The sequence below is a fragment of the Pezoporus wallicus genome, unplaced genomic scaffold (genome assembly GCF_028554395.1).
Source record: "Pezoporus wallicus isolate ANWC-B61680 ecotype Strahan unplaced genomic scaffold, APGP_CSIRO_Pwel_v1 contig_2908, whole genome shotgun sequence".
Classification (NCBI taxonomy): Eukaryota; Metazoa; Chordata; class Aves; order Psittaciformes; family Psittacidae; genus Pezoporus; species Pezoporus wallicus.
This window is the reverse complement of record NW_026642179.1, coordinates 3288768-3306350: the sequence shown is the minus strand read 5'-3', so window position 1 is coordinate 3306350 and position 17583 is coordinate 3288768. Positions and strand designations below refer to the sequence as shown.

Below are 17583 nucleotides of genomic sequence, written 5' to 3'. Positions count from 1 at the left end.
AAGTCATTTCAGTCAGGAGAACTTTGGCAAGTCCACCATTCACTTACAGTCATCTTTGTCAGAAAGATGCCATTTAAAAATGATGCCACCTTTTGAAAGTGTAGATGAAGAAATTCTGAAATGGTTTTAAATGAGTTCTCAGCAGCATGTTCGCCAGCTGTTAGAGTTTGAAGGAAGGTGTCCTGGGTTTAGCAGTAGCAGTCAATTTTTCTCCTTCTTGTAGCTGGTGCAGTGCTGTGTTTTGACTTCCAGCCTGGGAACAGTGCTGGTGATACCGATGTTTTCAGTTGTTGCTAAGTAATGTTTACCCTGACCAAGGACTTTGTGAGGCTCATGCTCTCCCAGGGACGAGGAGAAGCCGGGAGGAAGCAGAGACGGGGCGCCTGACCCAGGCTAGCCAAAGAGGTATTCCGTACCACGGCACATCATGCCCAGGGTGGGGGGTAACTGGGAGTTACCCGGAAGGACACGAGGTCTTCTGAGTCAGACTCATTTCTCGGTGGGTGGTATTGTATTCTCTTCCCTTGTTATTTTCTCTTATCATTGTTGTTGGTGGTAGAGGTGGTGATTTGTGTTGTACATTGGTTGCTGGACTGTTCTTGTCTCAACCCTGGGAGTTGCACTCTTTCGATCTCCTCCCCATCCCTCTGGGAGCGGGGAAGGGGAGAGCCCCTGGGGGGGGGGTGGGACAGGGGCCTTGACTGCTTCCAGCCCGGCACCACTCACTGGGAGTGAGTGAACAAGCTGTCTGGCTGGGTTTAAACCACAACAGAAGGGAACCAGTTATTTGTGAAGATGCTCTGTACATGGTAAAATTCTGGTTGTAATTTCTCTTCTTTTTTCCTAATCCCAAGGTTTAGCTTGGAGAATTAACTGGGAAGATTTGCTGAAGAGCAGAGTTTAGGGCTGGGACCTGTTGATGGTTGAAAGCAGGCTGCTGGCATAGCAGGAGAGTGTGTGAAATGGGATGGTTGCCTGGGAGACATTATGACCTCTTCTGCTTATTATGCTGTGATGCAGAGGGGCCCCTGCCGGAGAGGTGTAGATATTCTGTCATCTTGTACTAGGCTGCTTCCACGACAGGAGGAACATCAGTAACCAAAGCTGCTGCTACCACCAATCAAGAAAGGAAGCGTGTGGGAGAAGCAATGGTAAGAAAAAGAATCCAATTATTTTATGAGATAATGAGCACTGTGTTTGGCCTCCTGTTTCCCCCTACTCTGGTCAAGATCTGAGTTAAAGTGGGAAGCTTGAAATGCATTTTTTTTGCTTCATTTTGGGGGCAACAAATACCGCTCACAGTGTACAAACAAACAGTTGTTAGCTGCTTGGTAAATACAGTCTGATATGTTGAGCTACATTTGTGTTAATGCATTCAGTATAAGGGAAGTTGTGCAGAAAAAGAAGGATGCGGTTGGAAATTGTTTTCTTGAGTAGAAGCTACTCAGGATGTACTTTGAATACAGTATGTTTAACCCTGTAGTAATGGCCTACTAGTTTGTGAGTATTAAAATGAAGAGCTAAGAAATGTGGATGTTTACCTGGTAAGACTGGATGGGAATAACCCACCAAAAAATTCATACTTAAATATACCGTGTCCAACTACAGTGTTTATGAGAGAACCCTTTAAATTCACAGTACCTGTGAGACTGCATAGCAATCTACAGAAGGAAACAAATGTCTTTTTTGAATTGTGATCTTAACATTTTGTGTTTTAGATTTCTGTTGTTAAACTATGTGCATGACACCATAATAAACACTTTAGAAACTGGTTACTGACTGAACAGCCATGATTACAGAAGCGTATGTCTGAGAAGGATTTCTCAGGAGATTAATTTTGTGTAACATGTGAAGGGTACCAAATCCTTTTGAGTACCTAGTTAACTCTTCACGTGTTAAATGGAATTAAAAGTAGCCAGAGAATGGGCTGAAAAAATCAGTGATTGAAATTAATGAAGAGGCTAAAGGCACTTTAATTCTAGTTCATTTAATTTCCTATTTTCCAACTGTCTGGCACACATGCTTGACAGAAGGTTGAGAGATCAGAAGATACATCATTCTCTTTGCTTTATCTATATATCAGTAAGGTAGCATAGCTAGGTCTTGTCCCAGACAAGTGGACTTGGCTCTTGTTTTTAGCTGGAACTAATATACTAATATGGAATATACTGTTGTGATTTTGTGTACCTAATACAGTTTTTCTACCTATGTAGGCTTATGTGCACTTACATGTAGGTTCTGTGTACTGTATACCACATGTGTATCTACTGCAAATCTCTAACTGTTGTGATTATTGCATCTTTTTCCTCACAGCAAAATATTTTTCTTCCTATTTGTGTCAGAATGTTTTACATTAATTCCATTCTTGTGGAAAATTTTGGAACCCTTGGTTGATTTGGGGTTTCAGGTAAGATTAACTTGTAGACTCTTAGGATATTCACTGGTCCTTCTCACCACTTCCCCTGTCCTCCCCTTTCAGCGTGAGTGCATCTCTATTCACATTGGCCAAGCTGGAGTTCAAATTGGCAATACTTGCTGGGAACTCTTCTGTCTGGAGCATGGCATTCAGCCAAATGGCACCTTCATCGATCAACCCAGTGATGATGACTCTTTTGCCACATTCTTCAGAGAGACAAGCTCTGGAAAATATGTGCCCCATGCTATTATGGTGGACTTGGAACAAACAGTAATAGGTCAGTATAGAACTAATCTTGGAAAATAGAAATTAATTAACTCTTCTGGGTGCCAAAGTTCAGATCACTGAATGTCAAGATAATGCCCTTACCATTAGCGATGATCACAACATAACATGCAGGCAAAATGTACAGATTTTAAGATTTTAATCCTAAGTATTACTAAAAACTCTGTTATTCTCAATGAAAAGATGAAAACTGGACTGCACTCTGTCATAGGTGCTCTACCAATAATAAAATCAAAAGTTTACTATTATTTAAACCTCCATGGGTTATGAGTACAGCTTAGCTTTCTTAAAGACGTTCCCTTCTGGTCTTTTTTTGTAGTGGTATTTTTCCTTTGCTGACTGACGGAAATTGCTTTCCTCACATTCAGGTGTAAGAGAGGGTGTAAGAGAATTGTCCTGACAGATCTCCAGGGGAAAACACTGTTTTACTCTTGGAAATCTCCTATTTTTAAAGTCATTCCCCTGATGGTTCTGATGGATCTTCATCTGATCAGTATACAGAGCTGACATTTTACCACAGCATGGCACAGCTCTCATTTGATAAATGAATTAATTGGTATAACACAGCAACTTACACTTGGAGCAGAGTCCACTTTTTGGTTTTGGGTTCTTTTTCTTCAAAACTGACATCTCAGATGATACTCCTCACCTCTGTACTTTGCTTTTCAAAATCCAGACCTTCCATGCCATTTTCTGCCAACATAAACCACTACCTTTGTTTTGCAAATGTTATCAGCACTGGTGAATTATTTCTTCCAAGCTTATTATTTTTGTCTCTTGTTTAGATGAAGTGCGGACTGGCACCTACCGGCAGCTTTTCCATCCGGAACAGCTTATCTCTGGAAAAGAAGATGCAGCAAATAATTATGCACGTGGTCACTACTCTGTTGGCAAAGACAAAATTGACATGGTATTGGATCGTATCCGTAAGACGGTATGCACTATTACTTCAGAAGCAAGATAATTTTTAATAGTGGCTCTCATTTTCTTTATACTGTTGTCACTGGCTCAGAACAGAGGCATGCAGGTCCTGGATGTCCTGTCTTAGTTGTCCTATGAATGGGAGACTTAACTGGAAAATCTCAAACATTATCATTGGGTGTGGGTGTTGCTGTCTCTGTTTGAGGGGGTGATTTGAAAACATGTAACTCGTTTTTTCACTTTTCTTTTTGGCTTTCAGGCAGATGCCTGTTCTGGGCTGCAAGGGTTCCTGATCTTCCACAGCTTTGGTGGAGGTACCGGGTCTGGCTTTACCTCCTTACTAATGGAACGACTCTCCATTGAATATGGAAAGAAGTCCAAACTGGAGTTTGCAATCTACCCAGCCCCACAGGTCTCCACCGCTGTGGTAGAGCCCTACAATTCCATCCTGACCACACATACCACCCTGGAGCACTCGGATTGCACATTCATGGTGGATAATGAAGCCATCTACGACATCTGCCACCAAAACCTGGATATTGAGTGTCCCACGTACACCAACCTCAACCGCCTCATCAGCCAGATGGTCTCTTCTATCACGGCTTCACTGCGCTTCGATGGTGCCCTCAATGTGGATCTGACAGAGCTTCAGACAAACCTGGTGCCCTATCCGCGCATCCACTTCCCTTTAGTCACCTATGCCCCCATCATCTCTGACAGAGCACATCATGAGCAGCTCTCAGTGGCTGAAATCACCAGCGCCTGCTTTGAGCCCAACAACCAGATGGTGAAGTGTGACCCAAGGCACGGCAAGTACATGGCCTGCTTCATGCTGTACCGTGGTGACGTGGTTCCCAAGGATGTCAATGTCGCAATTGCTGCCATCAAGACCAAGAGAACCATCCAGTTTGTCGACTGGTGTCCAACAGGCTTCAAGGTGCCATGAACTTCTCTTTGATGTTTAAAGGGCAAGTTTAGTCTAGCAGAAAACTTGTATTTAAAGTTCTAGATCTCGTATGTTTTCAACTTGTGAGAAGAAGGAGCATAAGAAAGATGAGGTTGCATCATGTATATGCCCTTCCTCCTTTGAATATCCCATTGACTCAGACTCCTATATATTTAAATAAATGAAAGCATATACATTATTTTTGTATTCAGTAACAGGAGCATGTCATAGAATCATAGAATAGTTAGGGTTGGAAAGGACCTTAAGATCATCTAGCTCCACCTCCCCTGCCACGGGCAGGGACACCTTCCACTAGATGAGGTTGCTCAAAGCCCTATCCAACACTGTCAGGGATGGGGCAGCCACAGCTTCTCTGATCAACCTGTTCCAGTGCCTCACCACTCCCGCAGTAGAGGACTTCTTCCTAGTATATAATCTAAATCTACCCTCTTTCAGTTTAAAGCCATTTCATGTCAACTGTGTAAGACTTGAAGAAATGGTATTTTAGAAAAAGATCAAGGTAAGGCTCGTCTTCTGAAGACACAGACACTTGAGGGTGTCTGTTCATGAGATTTAAAAAGCCAAGCCAATCAAAAGAAACCTCCTCAACCCAGACCAGAAGTTACCAAGAATATAAATATATTGTTGGCAAGTGAAGCATTTCTGTGACATCTGTGCAAAGAGATATTTTCGTCATTGTCCTCATTTTTTCCACGCATACTGACATACAAGTTTTACTTCATTTAAAGTCCAGTTCTGGTTGGTGCTTCCCCCCCCCCTCCTTTTTTTTTATTTGCTGAGTAAGTGTAACGAATGTCAAATCCTTATACTTCCACAATACGCACAAATCATTGTGCACAAAGAAGGTGCTCAAATGACATTAGACTATAACACTGAGGTGATCTGTTTTTTTCCCTACCTCATTTCCTCTCCCCACTAATGGTTTTAGAGTTCCCCCTCCCCCTCCCTCCCCCCTTATTGTTTCATTTTGTCCCTTTTCTCATAACATCTCGATTGTTATTTGCAGGTTGGGATCAACTATCAGCCTCCTACAGTTACACCAGGAGGAGACCTAGCCCAGGTCGAGCGAGCAGTCTGCATGCTGAGCAGCACCACAGCCATTGCAGAGGCTTGGGCCAGGCTCAACCACAAGTTTGATCTGATGTATGCCAAGAGAGCTTTTGTGCACTGGTATGTTAGTGAAGGCATGGAGGAGGGAGAATTTGCAGAGGCCCGAGAAGACCTGTCTGCCCTGGAGAAGGATTATGAAGAAGTGGTAACTGGCTGACTTGAAGAAAATTAGGCAGTGGAGTCTTAAAAATCACTCTGCCTTTTTCTGTGCATGAGATTGGCTCTCTGTCTTTTTTTCATGTGGCTGCATTTATGCTTGTTTCACACACACGAAGTCCACTGCCATCTTAGCAAACTATAATATGGATGAGGTCACTGTGAGATAACAAGACAGTAAACATGGGATGTAGGAACATCTAATCATTAGTCACTTTGCCTCAGAGAGTGACAGGCTTCATATTTTTTCCTAATGTATCCTGAAAGAATCCCTGTCATCTATACTGTCATTTATTCAATGCAAAGATACAGTCATGTCACTGGAATATTATTTGAGGAACTTGGTCTTCAGAATGTCCCACGTAATCACTATGGGACATAGCTGGGAAAGCTGACCCCAGCTGAACCCAGGGACATCCCACACCATATGGTGTCATGCTCAGTGTATAAACTAGGGGGGAGAACAAAGGAGGGGACATTTGAAGTTACAGCATTTTGTCATCCTAAGTAATCATACTTACAGTTACTTAGGAAGCAATGGAGCCCTGCTTTGCTGGGGATGGCTGAATTCCTGCCTGTTAATGGGAAGTGGTGAATGTATTCCTTGCTTTGGTTTGCTTGTGTGCATGGCTTTTGCTTTACTTCTTAAGCTGTCTTTATCTCAACCCATGGCTTTTCTCACTTTTACTCATCCAGTTCTCTCCCCTATCCCCATGCAGAGGGAGGGAGTGAGCAGCTGGGTGAAGTTTAGTTGTCAGCTGCTGTTAAACCATGATAAGAGTACTTGTAAACTGTAGATTATGCTATTTTCATGCTATTTTCAGAGCTGTGTCTATTTTTAAATGGAGAAAAAGGGTTTAAGTTTTGTATGGACATGTTAAGTTTTCGGTTTTTTTTAATCCCTCTAAGAGGCTGATTTTGATAGTATCTTAAATAATTGGGAATAACTCTCAACTCCTCTGCTCTGTTGCATTGCTCTGGAGGTCACCTATGACACAGCACCCAGTCCATGTGGACATAAGACGCCCTCTGAGAATGTCTAGACCATCCCAGTTGCATGCAGGCTGCACATCAGCCCCAGGAACATGGGCTATTCACAAGTTCCTCTGGTAGTACCAGCAAAGCCACTCTAAACTCATGCCAAATTCACTTATTTGCACACCTCAGGACTCCATGGCAGAGCTTTTTTATAATCAGCCTTATTTAGCTCTCATCATCATTTACCAGTGTTGCCAGGTAAAAGCTGAAGTCGGCAGGTCTTGACCAGCCTGCTGGGCTATTAACCCTCACTATGCAGGGCATGTCTCAGGCATGTTCCATGCAGGACAGAGACATCTTCCTACAAGCTCACTATCTGCCCAGCAGGTTGAATGCCTACACCAAGCAAGGTGACTTTTTTTCCAAGAATCCAGGGTCAGACCATATCTGCCTCATATCTCTGTGGAGCAGAGCCCAGAGGCTCACTCTGGAGACAACAAAACTCACCAGTATGTGGGAGCACAGTCCCACACTGTGCTTTAAGACTACTCTCTAAATCTAGGCTGAGAGTTTTCTGCCCAAGCACTCCCCAACATGTGTGGACAGAGCAACATAAGGAAACCTAATGGAAAACAGTATGCCCAAGTCTTCCCCAGGGCTTTTACACCTGTATCTGACCTTCACCAGAGACCAGCACGTATTTTCAGCGCTTGAGTTCATGGGCTATCTGAAGACAGAGCAGGTCTTTGGTCTTAAACTTAGCTATTCATGTGTAAGAAAGGGAAAAATAGTCACCTGGGTCATCCCCAGACTTTTCAAGCTCAACTGATTCTAAGAAGAGACAAAGCCAATGTACTCCCACTGGCCAGGGATGTCACTCAAGACTCCATCACTCCTTGCTCCCTGGAAGTTTTTGACTGGTGAGACTGTTCAGTGAGGCAACCCAACACTGGTGAGTCTATGGGTCCTGGGACAGTTGAGCTTGAGTGTAGTGGGGAGAGGAATGATTAACACTGACACTCAGAGATGCTCTCACTGCCTATTTCAGAAGAGAGGAGGGGGGCAATGGAAGAGAATGCAGCATTGGACTAAGGTGCACATAATTTAGTAATTCACGGACCTCATTTAGGTTTTGTAGCTAGTAGATCTGACATGTTGATTCAAAGAGTGCCTAAGAAGATTGGAGTGGTGGACTGCTCAAAGTATTTCCTGTGAGATTTTTTTCCTGAGACGATTCTCTGCACATGAGCATTAACATTTCAGATTGTCCAGGGTGCCAGAGCTTGGCTGGAATGTTACCAGCTCCACTGGAAGAAGAACACTAGAACAACCTGTTTCTTAGCTGCAAAGTAATGATCCAGTAATTTGCTGGAGAACCGTGGGACCCAGCTTAAGCAAAGCAAGACAGAAATTATCACAGGAATTCTTCCTCTGTAAAAATATTGTGGCTCCAGAAATCTCTGTAGCTTTTCCCAAAATCACAGGAGTGATTTGCAGGTTTGTGTAAAGATCAGCAACATAAAGACTATACCAAAGTAAATGTGAGTTTATAAAAACCAGTATGAAGGACTTCACACTAGGTAGTTCATACCTAGGTGCTAAGTGTGAACTACCTAGTAGTAGGCATTAATGTAGGTGCTAGTTAGGGAAGATACTTAGATGCTGGTTGTCATTAGGGGCAGAACAATCTATTAATATCATCAAGTCAAAACAGACTAACTTAAAGTTTAGGAATTGTGTATTTAAATTCCTACTAATTGAATATCATAATGAACAGTATGTTTATAAAGTCAGGGGATACACAATACTCAGGTTCAAGCAATTAAGTGTGCTCCCCTTCCTCTTTGTTACCTAGGAGCTGCAAACATGAGGATTTCTCCAGTGAGAGAAGCTGCTTTCCAATGCTGAGGTAGTGCAGAAGGATTAAACAATAAAGTGGAGGAGGCAACTGCCCTAATTTGGTGTGAGAACATTTGTGTGATACCTCCAGCTATGTCTTGCAATACGCACTGCAATAAGCATCAGATTTCTCTCTGTGTTTGGACAGACGAGCTAGAGTCTGTACTGAATGCTGTCTCATACTGCTGACATCCCAGATGAGTGTCCACCAAAAGAGAAGCAATGCAAGTAAACTGAAACATTAATAGAGAGGCAGCTGGAGTAAAGACAGAAAGAAGTCAGCCCAGCATTTAAAAGCACACTAGTAGAGGACACTTCAGAATGGTAATTATATTTACTTTCTGGTTTTCTATATTTGGGGTTTTTTTTCTTCTATCCTTCTCTTTTCCATTCATTTGCTCTCTTATGCCCTCTTAGTCTCCTGTATTGGAATTTTGGAGTGATTTTCATCTACACATGTACATACTGGCAGAACAGGGAACTGGAATGGTATGAGTGTTGTAGGTGATATGTATGTATAATAGGTGTTAGAAAGTATAGCACGCCATGTTCAGATTCAGTAAGCACGCTGAACCAGGTGGGACTGAATTTGAGATCTGGGGTATATGAGAGCCCTGCCTGTCTGGGTGACTTTGCACACGTGGGGTGCAGCGAGGGCAGGAGGCAGTGGTACAGAGGGTGACCTATTCCGCACCACACTGTGACACTGAAGCACAGCAGCAGGTGCTGGATGCCGGGCCAAGGCTGCCTCCTTCTTGCAGCCCACAGCCAGGCTTCTGCAAGGACCGGCCACCACTGATCCGAAAGGGAAGGAAACACCACTGGTGACACCATGGTAAGGGGGATGTGGGAACAGAAGCCATACAGGGACCATGAGGACAGAGGGCAAAGGAAAGCAGGGGGATCTGCTGTTCTTGATCAGTAGTCTGTGCCTAAAACTCATGCACTGATTACTATGTAAGAGGGTAGGAAAGAAGTATTAGAGAATTTCACTGGAGCTGTAAGGCATGGTGAACCAAAGTTTTCTTCAGAGTCTCTACTTAGTGGAATTGTAAGACAAATTAGATCTGGAGTCTTAGCTTTTCAATACTTTCTGTTATGAGTAGGGCACATTGGACGGGGCTTTGAGCAACCTGGTCTAGTGGAAGGTGTCCCTGCCTATGGCAGGGGGATTGGAACTGGATGATCTTTAAGGTTCCTTCCAACCCTTCCGTTCTGTAATTCTATGAGTCTATGATTCTATGGCTATATTTTATCAGCACATTTCCTATAATATTTTTTTTTAGAAATAAACAAAATAAATTACTTATCTTTCTGTCTGTTTTAAATTAATTTAGCCCCAGTGGCTGTCATTTCTGCCAATACAGCTGCAGGTCCAAAATGAGAGCGTGCATTTCACAGGCAAGATAGATACACAGATCCACAGCCTCCCCATGCCTTAAAGCAGACCCAGGGTAGTGAGTGTGTTTTGGGAATAGCTGGAAGACTAAAGTCTGCCTTTGTACCATAAATACTTAAGACGGGTAGTATTCTGGGTTTTTTTTTAATAAAGTCAAAGCTGTCCCAGGTATAGTTTCACAGTTTCTTTCAGCTCTCTCTTGGTAGCTAAAAAGTCAAGTTCACAATTTGTAAGACAGATCCTGGTACATTAGTGATGGGATGTGAAGCATGAGTTTAGAGTGGGCTCCAAATTTAAATATCGTGTAGAGATCAGTTTACCCCGCCTGTGACTCTGAAGAAGGCCCACTGTCTTCCCTACTAAAAGTCTATTTTAAAGCTGTTTACTATGCAAAATGAGAAACACCTTTGTTACCGTCTTCTCTCTTTGTCTGAATATTTCCGAATTACTGCTGGGCAGGAGCGTGGCAAGAGGCCTGGCTCTAAAGGGAGGAATGAAATACCGCCTCAAACTAGCACTTCTTCAAGCTCAGTCTGAAAGGAAAAGAACTGGTTCTGCAGTCCTCAGCTGTAGCCCTATACTAAGCTTTACAATATTAACTTTCTAAGGCAACATTCTCTTGTTCCATCTGTGAAAAAACAGGCAAATTCCTCTATTGATCTGAGGAACAGAGAAAAGTAGCTGTTCAGTTTTGAAGTATTGCTTGACTTGTAGTTTTGCTCTTTTAAAGACATCCTTTAAAACAGTCACCTGCCCTCACTGCCGTGTTTAAAAGGAATTTTTGTTCTTACTGCCAGCTTCACAGGCTCGCACTGGGATTTGAAAGGAAAGAAGGAGCCTGTCCTGTGCAAAATCAGCATTAATTGAATTCTCAGAGTCCAAAAATGCCTTCAGTGTCTCCTGCATAATCCTCCAGATTGCAGCTCCCCTGCAACATACCAGCCTGTAAAGCCTTGTCACCCAAATTTAACTCAGATACTTTGCACAACTCAGCTGAGAAAAACAGGGTTGTGCAAGTACACTTAAGAGCACATTACACACAGCGCTGCATATGCATTTGTCATCTCCTTTCAACTTACAAATGAGTACTGGATAGAAATCATATATTTAATTGAATATTTAAGTTGACCTTCCATATTCATTTGAACTTGCAAGGATGACTAACTGGGGCAGTGCTGACTTCTGAAATTCCACTTGCTTCCAAAAAAAAATATCTTTAGTTACATTTCTAGAACAAGTACGTGGCAATCTGTGAAGAAAACACTGCTCCAGAGAAGCTGTTGGTCACACATACTGCCTGAGGAGTTAGTTTTGGGGGAAGATGCAATTCACTCTCAGGTCACAGGATGATTTTGCAAGATAAGCATCTGATATTAAGTCACTGGATATCTCTCAATGTGGTAATGCAAAACAAAAACAAATGAGGACCATTATCAGTCCTCGAAGCCAGGTAGCATGGTCTGCTTCATATTTAGGTATCTGAATTCTCTTTCCCTCTCCAAAGCTAGGCAGTGGTCAGTGAGCTGCTCACTGGAAACCATTTTTGACAATGAGATGTATTCTGGAGTGCTGAAGCATTGTCTGGAAAAGTATGAACTGTCATAAGCCAAAGCTGCGCCAGAGAGTGTGCTAATTAGCAGTCACACAGGTGACCACAGGCCAGTGCTCAGTACTATCACCTGACTCTTACTCCTTAATATAGACAGAGCCACTGAGATCACACAGGCGAAGCTCAGAAGACTTTAATTAAAGTTGCTCCAAAGCAGAAACTGAAGCTGAAAAACTCCATCTGAAACCACTCTCTCCTTAAAAAACTACCCTTCACTACACCCAGTGTTGTAATCATCAGGACTAACTCTAGCCTGGTGTTAAAAGACATTGGCTTCTTTTCATTAAAGTTCTTGGCTACTACAAAAACTGTGCTCAAAATTATGCAAATAAGCATACCCTATTGCAATGGCATTGCCTGAATAAGCAATGGACCTGCAATGTAAAATACATAGGTGTTCAGGAGCTTGAAGGAACATGTGTTTCAGCAGAGAGAATCTGAGATAATTTCCTGAGGTGAAATGTTCTTAAAGCAGTTCGCCAAGTTTCTACTCCAGCCTGCTATCAGAGGGTAAAAGGATCAAAACACAGCAGCTGTCTTGGGTTACATTAGGTTGAAGGATACCACATGGCTGTGTCAGGTTCCAGCCGGGAGTAAAAATAAACTGAACTGGGGGCCAATCCATAGTAGGAGAGGTGAGGTTTGTGTAGAGGAAATTATGCCTTTTTCCTACCTGTTTTCGTGTACCCATATATTACAGCACATAGGTCTCAATATTATAAAAAGCTGTCCCAGCATCTGTGTTTAAATGTACAGTCTCATTCTGGTCATAGGGTTGAACAACGAAATGAAATGTTGACAGTGACAAGTAACTGCTTTTTCTGACCCTGCCTCTCTCTGCTCTCTCCCCTTAGCGTGAATGCATCTCTATTCACGTTGGCCAGGCTGGAGTTCAGATAGGAAATGCGTGCTGGGAACTCTTCTGCCTGGAGCATGGCATTCAGCCAGATGGCACCTTCAAGGATGTGCAGGATAAACTCAACAATGATGACTCTTTTACTACGTTTTTCAATGAAACAGGCACTGGGAAGCATGTGCCACGGGCTGTAATGGTGGACTTGGAACCAAGTGTAGTAGGTCAGTATGGAAATAAACCTGCAAAAGGGAGAAGATCTTACTCTTCCTAACATCACCACAGTGTGCCACCAGTCTCCACTGGTACAAAGCAGCACTCCCTTTCTATCTAGACCACTAGATAGCATGAAATGAATTTTCTTGTGACACAGAATGGCAGATTCTGCCATAGGTGTTATAGGATCAGCAGGATCCCCAGCAGTTTAAAAGCTAGTGCACATGGTTTGTGTGACTTCTCTTTGCACAAACACTTAACTTTAGGTTTTATTTATCATGACATTTTTGCCACTTGAATTCTGCTTTTCCTTGATCCAGATTCAGAGTGGGAGCCTGACAGTTTACCCCCCACGAATAGAAAGATGTCTAAAAATTGGGGCACCCTGGGGGACCTGATTCTTCTCACACTTTTTTCCTAGTGACTTGTCCTCTTGCGGGTACAGGCTGTACAACTGACAAGTTCATGAGAAGATACCAATTTGTGTGGCTGGATACAAGTCACACCATAAATCAACAGAATGCAACATACTGAGAAAATCTTACAATTCCTTTTTCTTGTTCAGATGAAGTGCGGGCTGGGACCTTCCGGGAACTTTTTCATCCAGAACAACTGATCACTGGAAAGGAAGATGCAGCTAATAACTATGCCCGTGGCCACTACACCATTGGCAAAGAAAGCATTGATATGGTGCTTGATCGTGTCCGTAAGCTGGTAAGTCCCAGTAGTTTTGAAACACCAGCTTGGATTCTGCAGAAGAAAGAAATGCAGAACAGGTACCTGGTTAATTACAAATGATACCAATGGTTTAGAGAAGAGATTGCAAGACATATGATGCATCATTGCTGTTCCAAGAGAGAGAAGCCCAGTAGTTCAGTTCCCAGCTGTATGCCTCCAAGTATTAAAAAGTGGTTCTGAATTTGTAATTCTTCATTGTTAGCACAGCCCTTGATCACCAATACTGGTATAGAATTAGGCAGTTCTACATTGCTGGTTTCAGTCAGACTAACTAAGAGAAATATGAAGTTCAGAAAGAGAACCTCCGTAGATGAGTCTGATTTTTATGGCTGAAGTTGAGTGAGTGAGGAACAAAAAGGATGGGATTATCATGAGCCCTTTCTCAAGGAAACATGCCATGAAATCTATGCTGTATATTGCTGATGCCTGCTCTCTCCTCCAGCTCATACAGTAGATGAAGTCTTTTCATTCTTTTTCAGCCCCTATTTTTCTCTTTTGCTTTCTAGACTGATGCCTGTTCTGGGCTGCAAGGGTTCCTGATCTTCCACAGCTTTGGTGGAGGTACCGGCTCTGGCTTTACCTCCTTACTAATGGAACGACTCTCTGTGGATTATGGAAAGAAGTCCAAACTGGAGTTTGCAATCTACCCAGCCCCACAGGTCTCCACCGCTGTGGTGGAGCCCTACAATTCCATCCTGACCACACATACCACCCTGGAGCACTCGGATTGCGCCTTCATGGTGGATAATGAAGCCATCTACGACATCTGCCGCCGAAACCTGGACATCGAGCGTCCCACCTACACCAACCTCAACCGCCTCATCAGCCAGATTGTCTCCTCCATCACAGCTTCACTGCGCTTCGATGGTGCCCTCAATGTGGATCTGACAGAGTTCCAGACAAACCTGGTGCCCTATCCGCGCATCCACTTCCCTTTAGTCACCTATGCCCCCATCATCTCCTCTGACAGAGCACATCATGAGCAGCTCTCAGTGGCTGAAATCACCAGTGCCTGCTTTGAGCCCAACAACCAGATGGTGAAGTGTGACCCAAGACATGGCAAGTACATGGCCTGCTGCATGCTGTACCGTGGTGATGTGGTTCCCAAGGATGTCAATGTCGCAATTGCTGCCATCAAGACCAAGAGAACCATCCAGTTTGTCGACTGGTGTCCAACAGGCTTCAAGGTGAGTAGGCTGCCATGAACTTCTCTTTGATGTTTAAAGGGCAAGTTTAGTCTAGCAGAAAACTTGTATTTAAAGTTCTAGATCTCGTATGTTTTCAACTTGTGAGAAGAAGGAGCATAAGAAAGATGAGGTTGCATCATGTATATGCCCTTCCTCCTTTGGACATCCCATTGACACAGACTTCTAAATATTTATGTAAATGGAAATCTGAAGTGTATATGAGTTAAAATTTAAAGAAGTATTAATTTCAGACCCAAATTTTGGACAAGCCAGTGAGTACTCCCAGAAGCAACATCTAAAATGAAGGAAATACCAAACCCAATACAGTTTATAAAGGAAATATATACAGCCTCCGCCCTGCTGGCAAGGTAACAGTGTTGGCAAACATAATGTCAACAATAATACAAACATTAGCAGTGGAAAAAACATTTGTCATGCAAACAGCCAGCTTAAGAATGAAAGCTTTTAACTGGGAACCAACTTAACTTTCTGTATTAGTTTCTATGGAGTATCTTGTTGAAGCTGCATATTCAGTATTGATTAGCTGCTAAGAAAGCTATGAAGCTGGCAGTGTACATTAAACAGAAAGATATCACAGACAGTAAAATGACCATGCGTCAGCCGCTGATAAAAGGCCGGAGCATGGTTTTGCTCGTATTCTCGGGAACAGAATTAAGACTTAAAAAGGAGCCAAGAGTCAAGGAATTTTATTTGCCCACCAACAAATTCCAGAGAGAAAAAGAGAGAGAGAGAAAAGAAGGAAAGTAAGAGGAAAGAATAAAAGAGTTCATAGCAATAGCTACCATCCCAGAGCTGCAATGTCCCAACAGTCTGATTAGTTCCAAGTTTGGTGGTGGAAGATATTTCTTTCCTATGCTGGTTGATGCCATTCTTTTATAGAGTTGTAACACATCCTCCACTCTGCGGTGGTGCTCATGCCCAATACTGTCACTAGGGGGTCTTCTCCCCTCGTGGTTCCGTGATGCAGCAATGTTAAGGCAAACACCCTGCACCGAAGTGTCAACTGGAGAGCAATGTTGAGACAGATACCCTTCACAAACGTCCTGCTGTGATGGTGCTATTGGCAATGTAGTTTTCCTGCCACAGAAATGCGAGGACAGACATCCTGCTGTGGCAGTGGTATTGGCAATGTCAGTCTTCCTGCCATACCAATGTTGAGCCAGACATCCTGTTGTGGTGGTGGTGTTTTCACTGACACAGTCTCTTACACCATATGTCATATTGTTTATGATATTATTATTTCTTATGGAATATGCAGTCTAGTAGTTTTGATAGTGGCACTACTCTATGCCAGCATCTGTAACTTTACTCACATTTTTTCAGCTGTTTGACTGCTTTTGACGGCTCTTGCCTTTTCACAACCTTCTTTCATATTCCTGTTTCCAGGTTGGGATCAACTATCAGCCTCCTACTGTAGTTCCTGGTGGCGACCTAGCCCAAGTTCAGCGAGCAGTCTGCATGCTAAGCAACACCACGGCCATTGCAGAGGCTTGGGCCAGGCTCGACCACAAGTTTGATCTGATGTATGCCAAGAGAGCTTTTGTGCACTGGTATGTGGGTGAAGGCATGGAGGAGGGAGAATTTGCAGAGGCCCGAGAGGATCTGGCTGCCCTGGAGAAGGACTATGAGGAAGTGGGAACTGACTCATTTGAAGAAGAAAATGATGGGGAGTAGTTTTAAAATACACCTTGTTTCTAGTGAGCAGAGAATTGTCTCTGTATCACTGTATTGCATGTGTCTACCATTAGGTCATATTTTTTTGTATGTAATATACAGAAATTTAAGAGGGGTCACATAGAGACACCTTTTATTCCATAAATCACAGGTAAGTTGTCCTGTAAGATAGGATCAGCTGCAGTAATGCCTCACCACTCCCAGCAACGCAAAAAGACTCACTCTTCTTCCTTGCACATTTAATGTAAGCCTGTTTAAGCTCTAATGCACATACTAAAACCACTACAATTCAAACTGTTTAAATGAGAAGCTTTTCCCCCTTAAAAAAAGACAACAAAACAATAAAACCTAAACTTTTATTTTTTGCATCGTACCTCCTGAAAACATTTCAGTATTCCTTACTCTACTTGCATAGTTCCTCCTCTGCAAGAAACAACATCTGCTTTAACCAGCAGATCACTGTGCCATCTGTGGCAATCTTTATTTAGTGCACCATGTGCAAGTGAGTCTGCAATATGGGCATTTGAACGTTCACTCAAAGATAATTCAAAGTTGTGATCCAAGATCTCAAATCTATAGGATTCATGTCTTACTAGGCAATGTCAATTCTTGACTAGGAAACCTTTCAGCTACTTTTTATTGAGGGTCCCTGATGGGTTGCACCCATGAGAGCTGAGGCAGCTGGCTAATGTCATTGCAAGGCCACTCGTGATAATGTTTGATGATCATGGTGATTGGGAGAAGTGGCCAAAGACTGGTGGAAAGCAAATGCCACTCCTGTCTTCAAAAAGGACAAGAAGGAAGATGCAGGGAGCTACAGGCTGGTCAGCCTCATTACAATCCCTAAATGATTTTTAGGCACATGAACAAGAAGAAAACTGTCAGGAGTACTCATAAGGGATTCACCAACAAGAAGTCATGCTTTACTGACTTGATGACCTTTTATGATGAAACAACTGGCCTGACAAACTAGAGGAAAACCCCATAGCAGCCTTCCGGTATCTGAAGGGGGCTTATAGGGATGCTGATGCTGGGGAGGGACTCTTCATTAGGGACTGTAGTGATAGGACAAGGGCTAATGGATTAAAACTTAAACAGGGGAAGTTTAGATTGGATATAAGGAGGAAATTCTTTCCTGGTAGGGTGGTGAGGCA

The 17583-nt window shown here is 43.0% G+C and overlaps 2 protein-coding genes across 3 annotated transcripts; both read left to right on the top strand.

Annotated features, from left to right (window-relative positions):
* The first annotated feature begins 1032 nt into the window (after positions 1-1032).
* Positions 1033-5914, top strand: LOC130609270 (tubulin alpha-2 chain). The gene is made up of 5 exons (XM_057428071.1): positions 1033-1151; positions 2480-2693; positions 3487-3635; positions 3882-4559; positions 5596-5914. The coding sequence occupies exons 1-5, from the start codon at positions 1149-1151 to the stop codon at positions 5854-5856; spliced, it is 1305 nt and encodes a 434-aa protein (XP_057284054.1). The 5' UTR covers positions 1033-1148; the 3' UTR covers positions 5857-5914.
* Positions 5915-8600: 2686 nt separating this feature from the next.
* On the top strand, positions 8601-16802 carry LOC130609269 (tubulin alpha-8 chain). Of its 2 annotated transcripts, none has more exons than XM_057428069.1 (5): positions 8601-9056; positions 12595-12817; positions 13375-13523; positions 14054-14734; positions 16142-16802. In XM_057428069.1, the coding sequence occupies exons 1-5, from the start codon at positions 9054-9056 to the stop codon at positions 16427-16429; spliced, it is 1344 nt and encodes a 447-aa protein (XP_057284052.1). In that variant the 5' UTR covers positions 8601-9053; the 3' UTR covers positions 16430-16802. The 2 variants fall into 2 exon arrangements, with proteins under 2 accessions (XP_057284052.1, XP_057284053.1); XM_057428070.1 differs by lacking the exon at positions 8601-9056 and adding an exon at positions 9404-9567.
* Positions 16803-17583: the final 781 nt, after the last annotated feature.